We start from the raw sequence: 15,391 nt of genomic DNA, 5'->3' as shown, positions 1-15,391 counted from the left end.
TCTTCCTTATTCACTGTCCAGCTTTCGCATCCTCAAAATCTGAAATCAACTCCAAATCCAAAATCTCATGTTCTGAACATTAAATCAAACATGGGTATAATGTTGTAGCAGGCACGTGATACATAGTTCCAATAAAAATGAGGTAACTTGGAAGGAAATAAGAGCTAGCAGGTACCAAGCAAGTCCAAACCCAGCAGAAAAACTATGTTAGCTCTGAAGTCTTGTAAATAATCCTCTCTTATCTGAGACCATATAGGCAGCAGTTCTGCCCTCCAGACTCCAAAGGTAACCTTCAAGGCCCACTGGGACAGCAACTCTGAGCCCTCCACTTTGGGTGTTTCCATTCTCCTAGTCCACCTGAGTGGTTACCCCAGCATGCCCATTCTTCTGGCCTCAGCTTTCAGTAGTAACCCCCGCCTTCTTATTTAAACCAAATGGTGGCTTGACATTCTGGAATCAAATTGGTGAAGATCTGCCTCTGAAACCTAAGATGCTATGGCCTCTACCTTTCGACACCCCAGAGGTTGTGGTTCCACCCTTTGGCAGCTCAGTGGCCATTGCCCAAGGCTTTGAAACCAAGGCAGCTCTGCTTCTTGTGCTCTTTCCTATAGTCTGCTGAGCTGCTCCAGTGATAGTCCGTTTTTCTTCTTGGGGGACAATAGATACAACTTCTTTGGTGTGTTTACTGCTTGTAGAATTCCAAGAGAGACAATTTCCTATAGTATTGTCTCTGCTCTCTTCATTCTAATGTGATGGGTTTTCTGCTATGACAATTGTTGACATCCATCAGTCACGAACTTAATCGCCTTAACAAAAAAAGATTGTGTAGACATCCTTGGTGAACATTCTAGGATACATGTCCTTAGATTGTACAACAGAATTTTCCAAATATGACTAATTTGTAACTGTCTCTATTGTAAAGATAGAAGTTTTGTAACAAAAACGGGGGAGCAGTTAAATCTTACAGTCCAGAAACAGAGGACCCTAGGACCATCAAGGGAGAAGAGCACAAGCGGAATGCGAGACCTTATCCAGAGAAGCAGTGACACCAGAGATGGAGGCAGAGATGGGAACATGGAGAGGGAGTAGCTGAGGACTCTAGATTCATGGAAAGAGAGGGACTGAGAGCTGGCGGCAAGGAGGCAGAATTGCAGAATGTGGCCTTTTGTACCCTTTAAAAATTATTATATATGCCTGAGTATTTAAAAAAAAAGAGAAAGCTAAAATGAATAGAGAGAAATACTGTTAACTGATGGTACATGGAGGGGATTATAATCATTGTAATGAAATCTAGTATATTTATTGAATATAAAACTGGTGATCTGCTCTATAAACTTCCACTCAAATCACAATAAAAACTTTAAAAAAAACAAAAAAAAAAAGATGGCCTATTCTTGTAAAGATTTAAAGTCTTGGAAACCCTGTACTGGGTCACTATGAATCAGAATAAATTTGATGAAAGTGGGTTTTGGACTATTAATGAGCCCTGGTGATCGGAGGTTCAAGCCTAACAGATTCTGTGCAGGAAAACAGTGTGGCAGTATGCTTGCATAAAGATTATGGCCTTGGAAACACTATGGGGTAGTTCTGTCTTGTCCTGTAGGGTTGCTGTGAGTTGGAACAGATTTGACAGCAGTGAGGCTTTGGGGTTCAGTATTATTATTATGAAGTCCTGGTGTTGTGCCATAGGATAAGCCCTTGACCACGAGGTCGACTTGAACCTCAAGGTCAGCGGTTCAAACTCACCAGCCTCTTCTCAGAAATCCTATAGATGATCACTATGAGTTGGACCTGACTTGACAGCACTTAACAACAACAACAACATTATTATTTTAGCAGTAAATCCTGAAAGGGCTTTGTGTTTATAAATGAATCATTTAATTGATTCTAATTAATTTTTTTCTTACTAGTTAATATTTTTTGAAGTTTTTATTGTGAATTGAGTGATAGTTTACATGGCAGAACATCGGTTTTGCACTCAACCAATCGTATTTTGTTTCATTGCAATGATTACAATCCCCTCCATAAACCATCGTTCAACAGTATATGCCTCTATGTCCTCATTTTCCCCCCTACTTTTTGATGTACACAATAGCACGCAGTTATATATAATCATTTAAACAACCAAAGGGCACATTTTGACGGCCAGCCTCCTGTCCGCCACCACACAGCCTTTCTCTTTCCATGAGTCTGAAGTCCTCAGCTGCTCTCTCTCTCCATGCCATCACCTCTGCCTCCATCTCTGGGGTCTCTGGTGTTGCTGCTTTTCCAGTTAGGATCCCACATTCCACTCATGCTCTTCCCTCTTGATGGTCCTAGGTTCCTCTGTTTCTAGACTGTAAGATTAACTACTTCCTCTATTTTGTTACACATCTTCTTACTTTACAATTGTGACAATCACAGTTAGTCATGATAGCAATGAACTCATTATTGAATCAAAATAATTCTATCCCCATCTCAGTTCACCAGACCCATCTAGACAAGATGAAAACTATTTAGTGGGAATTCTACCTCTCCCACTTGTTCTAAAACTGAACTTCTTCATGAAAACTTGTAAGCCAGCCACTTCCTGCCTTTATAGGTAGCCAATGTCTAAGTTACCCGTCCCTATCAACCCTGTGTACTGAGGCGATATGCTTGATCCTTGATGTAATGACCTCTTCCCTCTTTGTTGGTATTTTGAGTAACTACATTGTAAGCAAAGGTCAAGTTCATCAAATTGTAGCAAATTACACTCCTTTCTGTATCAGATTTCTTTATCTTCCTCTAGTCTTGTTCTGAACATCAAGCTGTCCAAGCTAGGTCAAATGGGTACTATCTGCAAGTTTAGACATTCTTGCGTACCTCCTCCCATTTCATATCAGCTGAGCCCTTCACCCTCAGCTCTAGTCCCCAGTGGCTAGGTCAGTGCCCCTTCGGACCAATCAGCCCTTCCTTTTTCTCTCATCTCAAGGTCCACAGGAGTCTATGGAACAAGGGACCAATTAATTTTAACCATAGAGTTTCCTAGCCAGAAATCTTTATGGAAGCAGGTCTTTCTGTTGCAGTCTCTGGGTGGGTCTGAACCACTAGCATTTCATGTAGCAGCCAAGCAGTTAACCATTTGTGCCTCCAGGAGTCCTTTACCACATCCTATTACCCACATTATAATACATTTAATCCAGACATGTCCCTTACAGTAAAAATCCATTTTCTGAAAGCAGTACTAAAGTGAGCACTCATAGCAGATTATAGTAATTGTCTGAGCAGAAGCCCTACTTCATTACCACAGGTGTGAGTTCTCAGGGATTTCTTTTACTACCGTGTTATACTGGCCAGTAATAGGCAAAGACAAAAAATTCTGTATCTGTACACATGACCTTCAAATGGATTCTTTTTAAGTAAGATTAATATGGTATATGGAACAGTGTTTGCTAATTAAATTTTTATTTTAGATGTGTGAATAATTGGTATGGTTAGTGCATTGGACTGTAAGGTCAGTTTGCACTGCGAGATCAGTGGTCCAACCTTACCAGCCGCTCCTCAGAAACCCTATACAGAGTGACTATTGGTTGGAACTGACTCAACCCAATACAGGGTGAATATGGGTTGAAACCGATTAGATGGCACTAAACAGCAACAACAATATGTCAGGTGATAAAAATTATAATTGAAAGAATCTAGGTACATAGTGAGAAGGGGAGGAGTGATGAGGCTTTTAGATACATGTCAGCATTTAAAAGGATTCAGATACAGTGCTTTCTTTATGTCTGTGCTTCTGGGGAAGCGGTAATGTAAAATCTTCACAAGGACTTTATAGAACATTAACTTTAGTAGCTTCAACTGTAGATTTATTTGAAAATTAAAAAGAAAAGATTTGACTATTGTTATTTTAATTTTACATGTCTCTGTCATAGTTGTGAAGTCATGATATATGTAAAATTGCATTTTCAAAGTACACATTTTAAGATGTTGTTGTTGTTGTGTGCCATCGAGTTGGTTCCGACCCATAGCGACCCTGTGCAGGGTTTCCGAGGCTGTAAATCTTTACAGGAGCAGAAAGCCTCATCTTTCTCCCGTGGAACAGCTGGTAGTTTCGAACTGCGGACCTTAAGGTTCGCAGCCCAATTCGTAACCACTACGCTACCAGAGCTCCTATTTTAAGATGTTAGCCAAAGCAAAATATTAGATGATTTTTACAAGATAATCTTTATTAAAGAAATTTTGTCCTGAAGGTAATTCCCAATCCTGTAAGAAAAGAAAGTTGCACTAATTTCAAACCCATCCTGAGCTGCCTCAGAAGACAGACCTGTTGATCTGCTTCCAAAAAGTCTCACAGCTTTGACAACCCTATGCAACTGTTCTCTTCTGCACACACGGGGTGGCTATGAGTTAGAGTAGACTCGGTAGCAACCGCAGCAACAACAATTTAAAAGTGTTGCCCAAACCATTTTCTTTAGCATTGTTTACTTTAGGTCGCATTTTGCCTTGCAATTGAGTCAAAACTTAAAGAGGGAAGCTTTGACTAATAATGCTAACTGATGTAATTAATAAAAGATGAGAATCATAGCTATGTCCTACTGGCAAAGACAAGACATCTTGCTAAAAAAATAAATAAATGAAACTGTGTTCTTTTTACAGAAGTCAACTAAAGGTTCCATTGTCCTTGACCATGTATTCCGTCACATAAACCTTGTGGAGATAGATTACTTTGGACTGCGTTACTGTGACAGAAGCCATCAGACGGTGAGTACAATGACTTCATATCATGTGTTTATGGATATAAATTTTACTTTATCTCTGGCCTTTGCTGATGTGGTTTTACATGGCTAGTTTCTTTGTAAGTAGAAATAACTTGGGAAGCAACAAGAATGTTTTCCCTTGATAATTTCTCTGCCAAGCCTGCAGATTTACACTTATATGTATGTAGTACTCTTCGCAGATGGCCTACATAGGTTCTATTTTTGCAGCCATATCAGAATGAGTACTTTTCATTTGTGCTGTTAAAGGGATTAGTAAGTTATTAAGTATGTGTTAAGAGGCAAGTGGTAGTTTTTTGAAGTGACAGACACTACTGCCTTTTAAGAAAGTAAACACATCCACTGTATATATACATCCACTATAAAGAGGTGCCTATTTAAGTTGTAAAAGTTGTAAATAAAATAAGAAATAAATTTGTTGTTTTTTTGTTAAGTGCCTTTGTGTCGGTTCCAACTCATAACAATACTGAATAGGGTTTTTGAGGAGCGGCTGGTGAGTTGGAACCACCAACCTTGTGTCCAGTGCATTATCCTACAGTGCCACAAAAAATTGTGTTTTTTATTTTTATGAGCCTGATATAGTAAGAGTAGTAAAGGCAATCTGTTTTGATATCTGATGTTTAAATGTTCACCAGGATTAACTCAGAAGAAGATCTGCCTGAGTAGATGGATGGTGGTGAGTTTCTAAGAAACTCATCAAAGTGGTTAATTCTGTGTTAATAAGACTGAAATTTGTCTCTTAGATGAACAACAACAACAAAAGACCTTAGAGGTTATTATTTTGAATGATGAAGAATATTCATTAATGTGACTTTTGATTTAGTCTAAGAAATATCTTAACCATACATAGACTCAATCTTATGCAAACTGTTCATACAACCCTATCCAGAGAAGCAGTGACACCAGAGATGAAGGCAGAGATGAGGACATGGAGAGAGAGAGCAGCTGAGTACTCTAGATTCATGGAAAGAGAAAGGCTGTGTGTGCTGGAGGCCAGGAGGCAGGCTTGTAGAATGTGACCTTGGATTGTTTAAATGATTATATATTCCTGAGTGTTTTTATGTGCATGAAAAACAAAACAAAAAGTCAGAGGAATACAAGTAAATTATGTTGAATAATGATGCATGGAGGTGATTGTAATCATTGTAATGAAATGAAATACAGTAGGATGAATGCAAAACTTACGTTCTTCCATGTAAACTATCACTCAATTTACAATAAAAGCTTAAAAAAAAAAGTTCGTACATTTACTTTAAAAAAACTCTAATGGACTAACCTTTATTTTTTATGCTGTTCAACCCCTATCAAAATTGTTTTCCTCCTCTCCCTGCATCAGAAAGTTTGTGAAACATTCCATATTCAATGAACTTTTTGAAGCCCCTTATATTTGTGAGTGAAGATTTTGTGCATTGATCCCAGAAACGTGTTAGGATGAGAAGAGGCAGGCAAATGGCATGCTATTGATGGTGATAACTTGTGATTTCTCACCAGCTAGTTTCATAATCTTTTCTGATTAGCAGGAGGACTTCACAAAGTAGAAATAAAAAATTAGGTGTTGGTTAGCTTTTTGCAAAAGGAAATAGCTGTCTAAAGGTAAGCGGTCATTAAATTCACATTTCAAAGAAAAGCAAAAGCCATATCAGAAGTTCACTGAATTTTCTCCCATGTAGTTCATAAGTCAGTATAGCAGAACTGTGAATCTATACTGAATGATGAAGTTGAAGACTATAGAAGATATCTTTCATTACATTCATGTTTTTGAAATAATATTTTACCTAGTAGAGAAAAATACAGTTTACTGATCTTATCTAGTATGTCAGACCCTGTCTGGAACGACTGACTGTCTTGCTAAAATTATATAAACCTTATCTGTCATTTTCCTTTTAGTGCTTTCTAAAGAAAAAAAATAGTGAAAAGGTTGAGAATTTCAGTGTCCATTATAGTTGCAGGAGAATTAGTAATTCATTTAGCTCATTTTATAGGAAATTTTGTAGGGCTTATATTCTATTAATGCCCCAAATATTTTTTTCCCTCTTTGCTTCTAAGGTTTAGCATTCATTATGGTGGTTGTCTTTATGGATTTTAAGAAAAATGAAATGAAGTTAGAAGGAAAAGTTACTAATTTATCTTGTTTTGATGCAAATGACATGAAAAACTTAATTTTTGCTTCTTGAATTTGTGAACGCAGACAAAATAGAAATGATTTGCAAATATCCCTTAGTGTTTACATGTTTAAATGAATTATCTCATTGACTTATGATTCATTTTCATTGTAGAAAGCTATGCTATAGTTTTCCCTAGATAATCATACCATACCTCCTATGACTGTAGATGCTCAGGATTTCCCCAACATCAAGCCTTCATGTACATCTCCAGATGGCTATTAAACCTTGAGTTTTATTTTAGGAGAAGAAGATAGTAAATAGGACAGTTATCTGAGAAAGCAATATTAGTTGCTTTGTTGTTGTTAGGTGCCCTTGAGTCAGCACTGACTCTTAGCGACTCTACGTACAACAGAACCAAATACTGCCCAATCCCATGCCAACCTCACAATCGTTGCTAAGCCTGAGCCCATTGCTACTGCCACCGTGCCAATCCATCTTGTTGAGGGTGTTCTTCTTTCTCCGATCCCCCATTTTACCTAACATGATATCCTTTTCTAGGGACTGATCCCTCCTAATAATATGTACAAAGTATGAGAGACATATCTGGCTTCCAAGGAGCATTTTAGTTGTACTTCTTCCAACACAGATCTGTTCGCTCTTTTGGAAGTTTTTGGGACTTACAATATTCTCCTTCAACACCATAATTAAATGCATCCATTCTTCTATGGTTTTCCTTGTTCAGTGTCCAACTTTCACATGCATATGAGATTATAGAAATTACCGTTCAATTGTTTGGTTCAATTGCACCTTAGTCCTCAAACTGATATCTTAGCTTTTCAAGAGTTTAAAGAGGTCTTGTGTAGGTTTGCCTAATGCAGTAAGTCCTTTGATTTCTTGACTGCTGCTTCCATGATTGTTGATGGTTGATCTAAGCAAAATGGAGTCTTTGACAACTTCAATCTTTTTTCCATTTATATGGATAATCTTTATTGGTCAGTGGTGAGGATTTTTGTTTTCTTTATATTGAGATGCAACCTATACTGAAGGCTATGTTCTTTGATCTTCATCAGTAAGTATTTTAAGCCCTCTTCAATTTCAGAAAGCAAGGTTGTATCATCTGCATATTATAGGCTACTAGTAAGTCTTCCTCCAGTCCTGAGGCCACCTTTTTCTTCATATAATCCAATTTCTTGGATAATTTGCTCAGCATATAGATTGAAAAAGTATGGTGAAAGAATATAACCCTGGCACATCTTTCCTAATTTTTAACCATTTGGTTAAAAATTGTTCTGTTCAAACAACTGCCTCTTGTTCTATATGTACAGGTTCCTCATGAGCACAATTAAGTGTTCCAGAATAATCATTCTCCACAATGTTGTCCATAGCTTATCATGATCCACACAATTGAAAGCCTTTGTGTAGTCAATAAAGCACAGGTAAAAATCTTTCTAGTGTTCTCTGCTTCCAGCCAAGATCAATCTGATGTCAGCAGTGGTATTCCTCGTTACACATCCTCTTCTGAATCCAGCTTGAACTTCTGGAAGTTCTTTATCAATGTATGGTTCAAGCCATTTTTTTGTGTTATCTTTAGCAAGATTTTACTTGCATGAAATACTGTCTGATAATTTTCGCATTCTGTTTGGAATAAACACAAATAAGGGTCTCTTTCAGTCAGTTGGCAATTTAGTTGTCTTCCACATCATTTGGCTGGTGAGCTTGAACCGCCGACCATGTGGTTCAAAGCAACTTTACAGTACAGTGCATTAGCCCACTGCACCATAAATAGAATCCTTCAATACCTCAAGTCAAGGCTTGAATTTTTCTTGAGTTCCCTCAGATTGAGAAATGCTGAGTGTATTCTTCCCTTTTGCTTTTCTAAATCTAGGTCTTTGCACGTTTCATTATAATTTTTGACTTTGTCTTCTTGAGCTGAGCTTTGAAACTTTCTGTTTAGTTCTTTACCTCCTCAGTTCTTCCTTTGCGCTTTAGCATCTCTATGGTAGATAACAAACTTTGGAGTCTCTTCTAACAAACATTTTTGACTTTTCCTTCTTTCTTGCCTTCTTAATTACCTTTTACTGTCTTCCTGTATGATGTTCTGGATGTTATCCCACAACTTTTCTGGTCTTTGGTGTTTAGTGTCTAATGCTTCAAATCGTTTTCTTGCGATGATCTGTAAATACAGGTGGTATATGTTCAATGTCACATTTTGGTTCTAGTGTGCTTTTAAAATTTTTCTTCAGCTTCAACCTGAACTTGCATTTGAGCAGCTGATGATCTGTTCCACAGAATGCCTCTGGCCTTGTTTTGCCTGATGATATGGAACATTTACTATCACTCATCTGATAGTTTGTTGTACTGTGGTGGCTTGTGTGTTGCTATGATTCTGGAAGCCATGCCAGGGTATTTTAAATACTGCAGGGTCACCCACAGTGGACAGGTTAGAGCTTTGTCTGGAAAGACAAAGACAGACTAGGAAGGAAAGAGATACTACTTCTGAATATTTCGTCACTGAAAATCTTATGAATAGAAGTGGAATAGTGTCGGCACTAGAATACTGAATTTTGAAACATGATGAAGAGCACCAGAATATTGTTAGATATAGTGCCAGAAGATGGGCCCCTAGGTTGGAAGGCACTCAAAATATGACTGGGAAAGAGCTGCCTCCTCAAAGTAGAGTTGAATTAGAGGATGTGAATAGAGTAAAGCCCTTGGGACCTTCATTTGCTGATGGGACACAACTCAAAATGAAGAGAAACAACTGTGAAATCCAATAATAATCGGAATATGGATTGTACAAAGTACGAATCTAGGAAAATTGAGAATTGTAGAAATGAAATGGAGCACATAAACATTGATATCCTAGGCATTTGTAACCAGAAATGGACTGATATTGCCCATTTTGAAGCTGAAAATCAAATGATTAACTATGCTGGGAATGACAAATTAAAGAAGAATGGCATCGTATTCTTCATCAGAAAGAACATATCATGATCTGTCTTGAAGAACAATGCTGTCTGTGGTAGGATAATATCCATATACCTACAAAAAGACCAGTTAATACCACTATTATTCAAATTTACACACAAACCACTAAAGCCAGTGATGATGAAACTGAAGAATTTTACCAACGTCATGAGTCTAAAATTGATCAAACATAAAATCAAGATGTATTGATAATTACTGACAATTGGAATGCAAAGATTAGAAACAAAAAGTAAGGATTAATACTTGGAAAGTAGGGTTTTGGTGATAGAAACGATGCTGGAGATCACATGATAGAATTGTGCAAGACCAATGACTTAGTTATTGCAAATACCTCTTGTAAGCCCCGTAAAAGACAACTATACATATGGACTTCGCAAGATGGAATGCACAAAAGTCAAATTGACTATGTCTGAGGAAAGAGTCGATGAATAATAAATAGCTCCATATCATAAGTCAAAACAAGGCCAGGGGCAGACTGTGGAACAGATCACCAATTGCTCATATGCAAATTAAAGCTGAAGCTGTAGAAAATTAAAACTAGTCCACAGAGCTAAAATGTGGCCTTGAACATATCCCACCTGAATTTAGAGATCATCTGAAGAACAGACTGAAAGACCAAATACCAGAAGAGTTGTGGGATTATATCAAGAACATTACACAGGAAGAAAGCAAAAGTTCTTTAAGAAGACAAGAAAAGTAAAGGCAGATGTTTTGTAGCAAAAGGAGGGGAGTGGTTGACTTTGCAGTCCAGGAGCTGAAGTCCCTGGGACCATCAAGGGAGAAGAGCAGAGAGCAGGACCCTACCCAGAGAAACAATGACACCAGAGATGAAGGCAGAGATGATGACTTGGAGAGATGGAGTGACTGGGGAATCTAGACCCAGAGAGGGAGAGGGGCTGTGTGCTGACGACCGAGGGGCAGGCTTGTAGGGAATACCTTTTGGTTGGTTGATGATGCATGGAGGGGATTGTAACCATGGCAATGAAATGATAAACAATAGGATGAATGTCAAGCTAATGTTCTCCCATGTAAACTATCACATAATTCACAATAAAACATTAGAAAAAAAGAAGATAAGAAAGAAGGATAAGACCAACATGGATGTCAGAAGAGACTCTGAAACTTGAGATGCTAATAAGCAAATGGAAGAAGAGAGGAGGTAAGTGTGCTATACAGAAAATTTCAAGGACTAGCTCAAGAAAACAAAGTAAAATATTATAACGAAATGTGCAAAGACCTCGAATTAGGAAAACAAAAGGTAAGAACTGTTCTCAAGCTGAGGAAACTGAAGAAAAAGTTCAAGCTTCAACTTGTGGTATTGAAGGATTCTATGGGCAAAATATTGAATGATGCAGAAGTCATCAAAAGAAGATGGAAGGAATACACAGAGTCACTGTACTAAAATGAAATGGTTGATGTTCAACCATTTCAAGAGTTAGCATATGATCAAGACTCAATGATCCTGAAGGAAAAAGTTAAAGTTACATTGAAGGTGTTGGCAAAAAAACAACACCAGGAATTGAAGGAATACAAATGAAATATTTCAACAAACTGATGCAGCATTGAAGGCACTCACTCATCTATGCCAAGAAATTTGGAAGACAACTACCTGACCAACTGACTGGAAGAGATCTGGTGCCCATTCCAAGGAAAGGTGACCCAACAGAATGTGGAAATCATTGAACAATATCATTGGTATCCCATGAGAATAAATATATTTTACTAAAGATGATATAAAGATGACTGCAACCATACATTGACAGATCTTCCAGAGTGCCAAGCATTTAGAGGAGAACGTGGAATGGGGATATCATTGCTGATGTTGATTGATTTTGGCAGAAAGCAGAGTATACCAGAAAGATGATTATCTGTGCTTTCTTGACTACACAAAAGCTTTTGATTGTGTGGATTATGACAAGTTATAGACAACTTTGTGGAGAATGAGTATTCCGGAACACTTAAATGTGCTCATGTGGAACCTGTATACAGATCAAAAGGCAGTTGCTCAAATAGAACAAGGAAACATCTATTGTTTTAAAATTAGAAAAGGTGTGTGTCTGGGCTATATTCTTTCACCATACTTATAGTCTGTATGTTGTGCAAATAATCTGAGAAGCAGGATTTTATGAAGAAAAATATGGTTTTAGGATTGGAAGAAGACTCATTAACAACCTGTGATATGCAGATGGTACAATTTTGATTGCTGAAAGTGTAAAGAGAGCTTAAAATACTACTGATGAAGATCAAAGGTCACAGCCTTCGGTATGGCTTGTAACTGAATGTAAAGAAAACAAAAACCCTTACTACTGTACCAATAAACAACAGCCATATACATCTAGAAAAGATTGAAGTTGTCAAAGACTTCGTTTTGCTCAGATCAACCATTAACACTTGTGGAAGCAGCAATCGAGATGAAAAAACGTATTAGGAAAATCTGCTGCACTAAACCTCTTTAAAGTGTTCAAACACAAACATTTCAGTTTGAGGACTAAGGTGTGCCTGATCCAAGCCATGGTATTTTCAGTAACCTCATGTACATGTGAAAGTTGGACAATGAATAAAGGAGACAGTTGAATAATCGATACATTTGAGTTATGGTGTTGGACGAGAATATTGAAAGTACCATGGTCTGCCAAAGAAGAACAACCAGATCTGTGTTGAAGAAATACAGCCAGGGTGCTCCTTGGAAAGCAGAATAGCCAGTCTTTATCGCTCATACTTTGGACATATTATCAGAAGGGAACAGTCCCTGGGGAAGGATATCGTACCTGGTAAAATGGTGGGTCGGATAAAAAGACGAAGACCCCCCATTGAGTGGATTGGCACAGTGGCAGCAGCAGTGGGCTCAGCAAAGATTGTGAGGTTGGTGTACAACTAGGCAGTATTTCATTCTGTTGTGTGTAGGGTCTCTATGAGTCGGAATCAACTTGATGACACCCAACAACAGCAACAACAACAACATGAAGCTTTTCTATTGTGTCTTTCCGCAGATGTAGTCAATTTGATTTCTGTGTATTCCATCTGTTGAAATCCACGTGTCTTTAATGTTGTTTAAAAGTGGTATTTTTAACGAATAAGTCATTTGTCTTGCAAAATTCTATCACATGATGTCCAACATTGTTTCCATCACCGAGGACATATTTTCCAACTACTGATCCTTCTCTTTGGTTCCAACTTTTGCATTCCGATTGCCAATAATTATCAATACATCTTGATTGTATGTTTGGTCAATTTTAGGCTGAAGAAGTTGATGGAATTTTTCAGTATCATCATAACTGACTTTAATTGTTGGTGTCTAAATTTTATTAATAATGGTGTTAAATTGTCTTCCTTGTAGGCTTATGGCTAATATTTAATACCAGTCCATTTAAGCTCAGTTATGCCTAGGATGTTTATGTTTATGTATTCCATTTCATTTTTAACAATTCCCAAGTTTCCTAGATTCACACTTCAGACATTCCATGTTCCGATTATTTATGGATATTTGCTGCTGTTTCGTTTCATTTTGAGTTGTGCCCCATCAGCAAATGACCGTCCTGAAAGCTTTTTTTCCTTTCTCATCATCATGGTTAACTGTATTTTGAGAAAGCAGCTATTCCCCAGTCGCATTTTAATTGCTTTCCAACCTGAGGTGCTCATCTTCTGGCAATATATCTGACAATATTTTGGTACTCTTCATCGTGTTTCAGTATTCACTGTTCTGGTGGTGACAGTGTTCCACTGCTATTTATAAAGTTTTAAGTGACTAAATATTTGGAAATAGTCTATTTCTCTGTCTTCCTTCACTGTCTTCTGGAACCTCAGTTGAAACCTGTCTGCCATGGGTGATCCTGCAGGTATTTAAAATATTTATGGCGTAACTTCCAGAATCACAGCAACAGGCAAGCTACCATAGTATGATAAACTGACAGATGAGTGGTGGGTACTAGTTGCTACTTCAAGATTATTTAAGATCTTTATCATAGGAGAGGGTGGTGACGTTTATTACAGATAGGGATAGTGCTGAAATTACAGTGTAGATTATTACACTTGAAAGAATTGGGTGAATTTGAAATTAATCTGATTGTGGACAGACCTTCAGCCTTCTTTTGGGTTTTCAGAAGTCTTCATAAATAATGGGTTTGAGTCTGTGTATGCTCCTAAATAGATATGTGACTATGGACAACATCACAACTTTTCTGAATCTAAGTCCCCTTATCTGTAAATTGAGAATAATAATGCGTCTATCTCCTTGTTCCAAGGACTATTGTAGGGTCAAATTAGAGAATAGATTAATGCTCTTTTTGGCTTCTAAGTTGTTAAATATGTAGAAGGCATTTCTTGAAACTAGGATGGAGGAAAATATATTGCTGATAATATTCTTTAACAACAAAACAAACTATAGTCAGGGGAAGAAGGAAATCTTTTGGAGCAAATGAGTGAGAAAATCAAATAAGCTCTGGAGCTCTTAAACACCTTTTGAGATTCTTTGAAGATGAATATTGTTAATATTGAAGGCAATAAAAAGTTTATGTGGTATCTCCATATTTCTGGTTTTAAAATTAGTAGTCATAATCATTTCTTTTCTTAAAGTTAACACTTGAGGCTCCTTTACAAATTAACTCTTTCTAAACCAAAAGTTCTGTAATTTTACATGCTTTCTCGGAATATGAACATCAACTGATTTGGAGAATCAGACTGTTGGATATGCAGATTTGGTTCATTCAGTATATGGAAAATGTCCACTGAAGTCAGCCATTATCAAACTACTCAGTTAAATCAGTTTGCTTCCCATCAAACAAATTTATTAGTAAATTTAAATAGAAATGTTAATGTGTGCTTTGAAAAATATTTCACTTTGCAATTACATTTCTAAAATGGACTTATGATAAGACAGCCTTTTGTCACCTAGGTGAGATAAGTCTGCCCTTAGTAAGTCTGACCAATGCTTTGATTTGTCTTAACTAATAGGACTTTTCCTCAGGAGCCATGTGTATTTTGGTAATAGCTGAGAAATGCAAGTTGTAAGATCATTTTAAAAAAATCATCACTCCTTCTGCTGCCCTATTTTATAATATATCTGAACCTAGACCAACCCAATATGAACCCCAAAATTTGCTTCTAACAGAAATATTTGTTTTCTCAAAATAGAAGTCTTGTCTTAGACTGAGTTCTCTATAGAAGCAAAATCAGTGAATAAGTGAATCTATATGTCAAACCTACTGCCATTGAGTTGATTCTAACTCATTCTTGTTGTTAACTGCCTTCGAGTATGTTTTGACTTATAGTGACCCTGTATAGGCTTTCTTTGCTGTTTCAATCTTTTCAGGAGCAGAAAACCTCATGTTTCTCTTGCTGAGTGGCTGATATGCTTGAACAGTGGACCTTGTGGGTCCCAGTCCAGTACTTACCATATGGAGCCACCTCACTAGGAACCCTATATAAGGGTTCTGAGACAATAATCTTTATGGGAGAAGGACGTCCTGTTGTCTTCGTTGAAGAGGCTGGGTGTGAACTGCTGACCTTTGGTTAGCAGTCCACTGTGTATCTTACAGCACCACCGGGGCTCTCTCTATATCT

The 15,391-nt window shown here is 37.5% G+C and overlaps 1 protein-coding gene across 1 annotated transcript in view; it reads left to right on the top strand.

Moving 5' to 3' along the window:
* The window catches only part of EPB41L4A (erythrocyte membrane protein band 4.1 like 4A), a 376,777-nt gene that overhangs the window by 169,936 nt on the left and 191,450 nt on the right, over positions 1 to 15,391 (top strand). The window contains exon 2 of the mRNA XM_006875509.1: positions 4,621 to 4,725. Coding sequence (XP_006875571.1) covers positions 4,621 to 4,725 — 105 coding nt within the window. The remainder of the gene's footprint in view (positions 1 to 4,620; positions 4,726 to 15,391) is intronic.

This window comes from Chrysochloris asiatica, unplaced genomic scaffold, assembly GCF_000296735.1.
Source record: "Chrysochloris asiatica unplaced genomic scaffold, ChrAsi1.0 scaffold00330, whole genome shotgun sequence".
NCBI classification, from domain to species: Eukaryota; Metazoa; Chordata; class Mammalia; order Afrosoricida; family Chrysochloridae; genus Chrysochloris; species Chrysochloris asiatica.
This window is presented reverse-complemented; position numbering and strand designations above follow the sequence as displayed.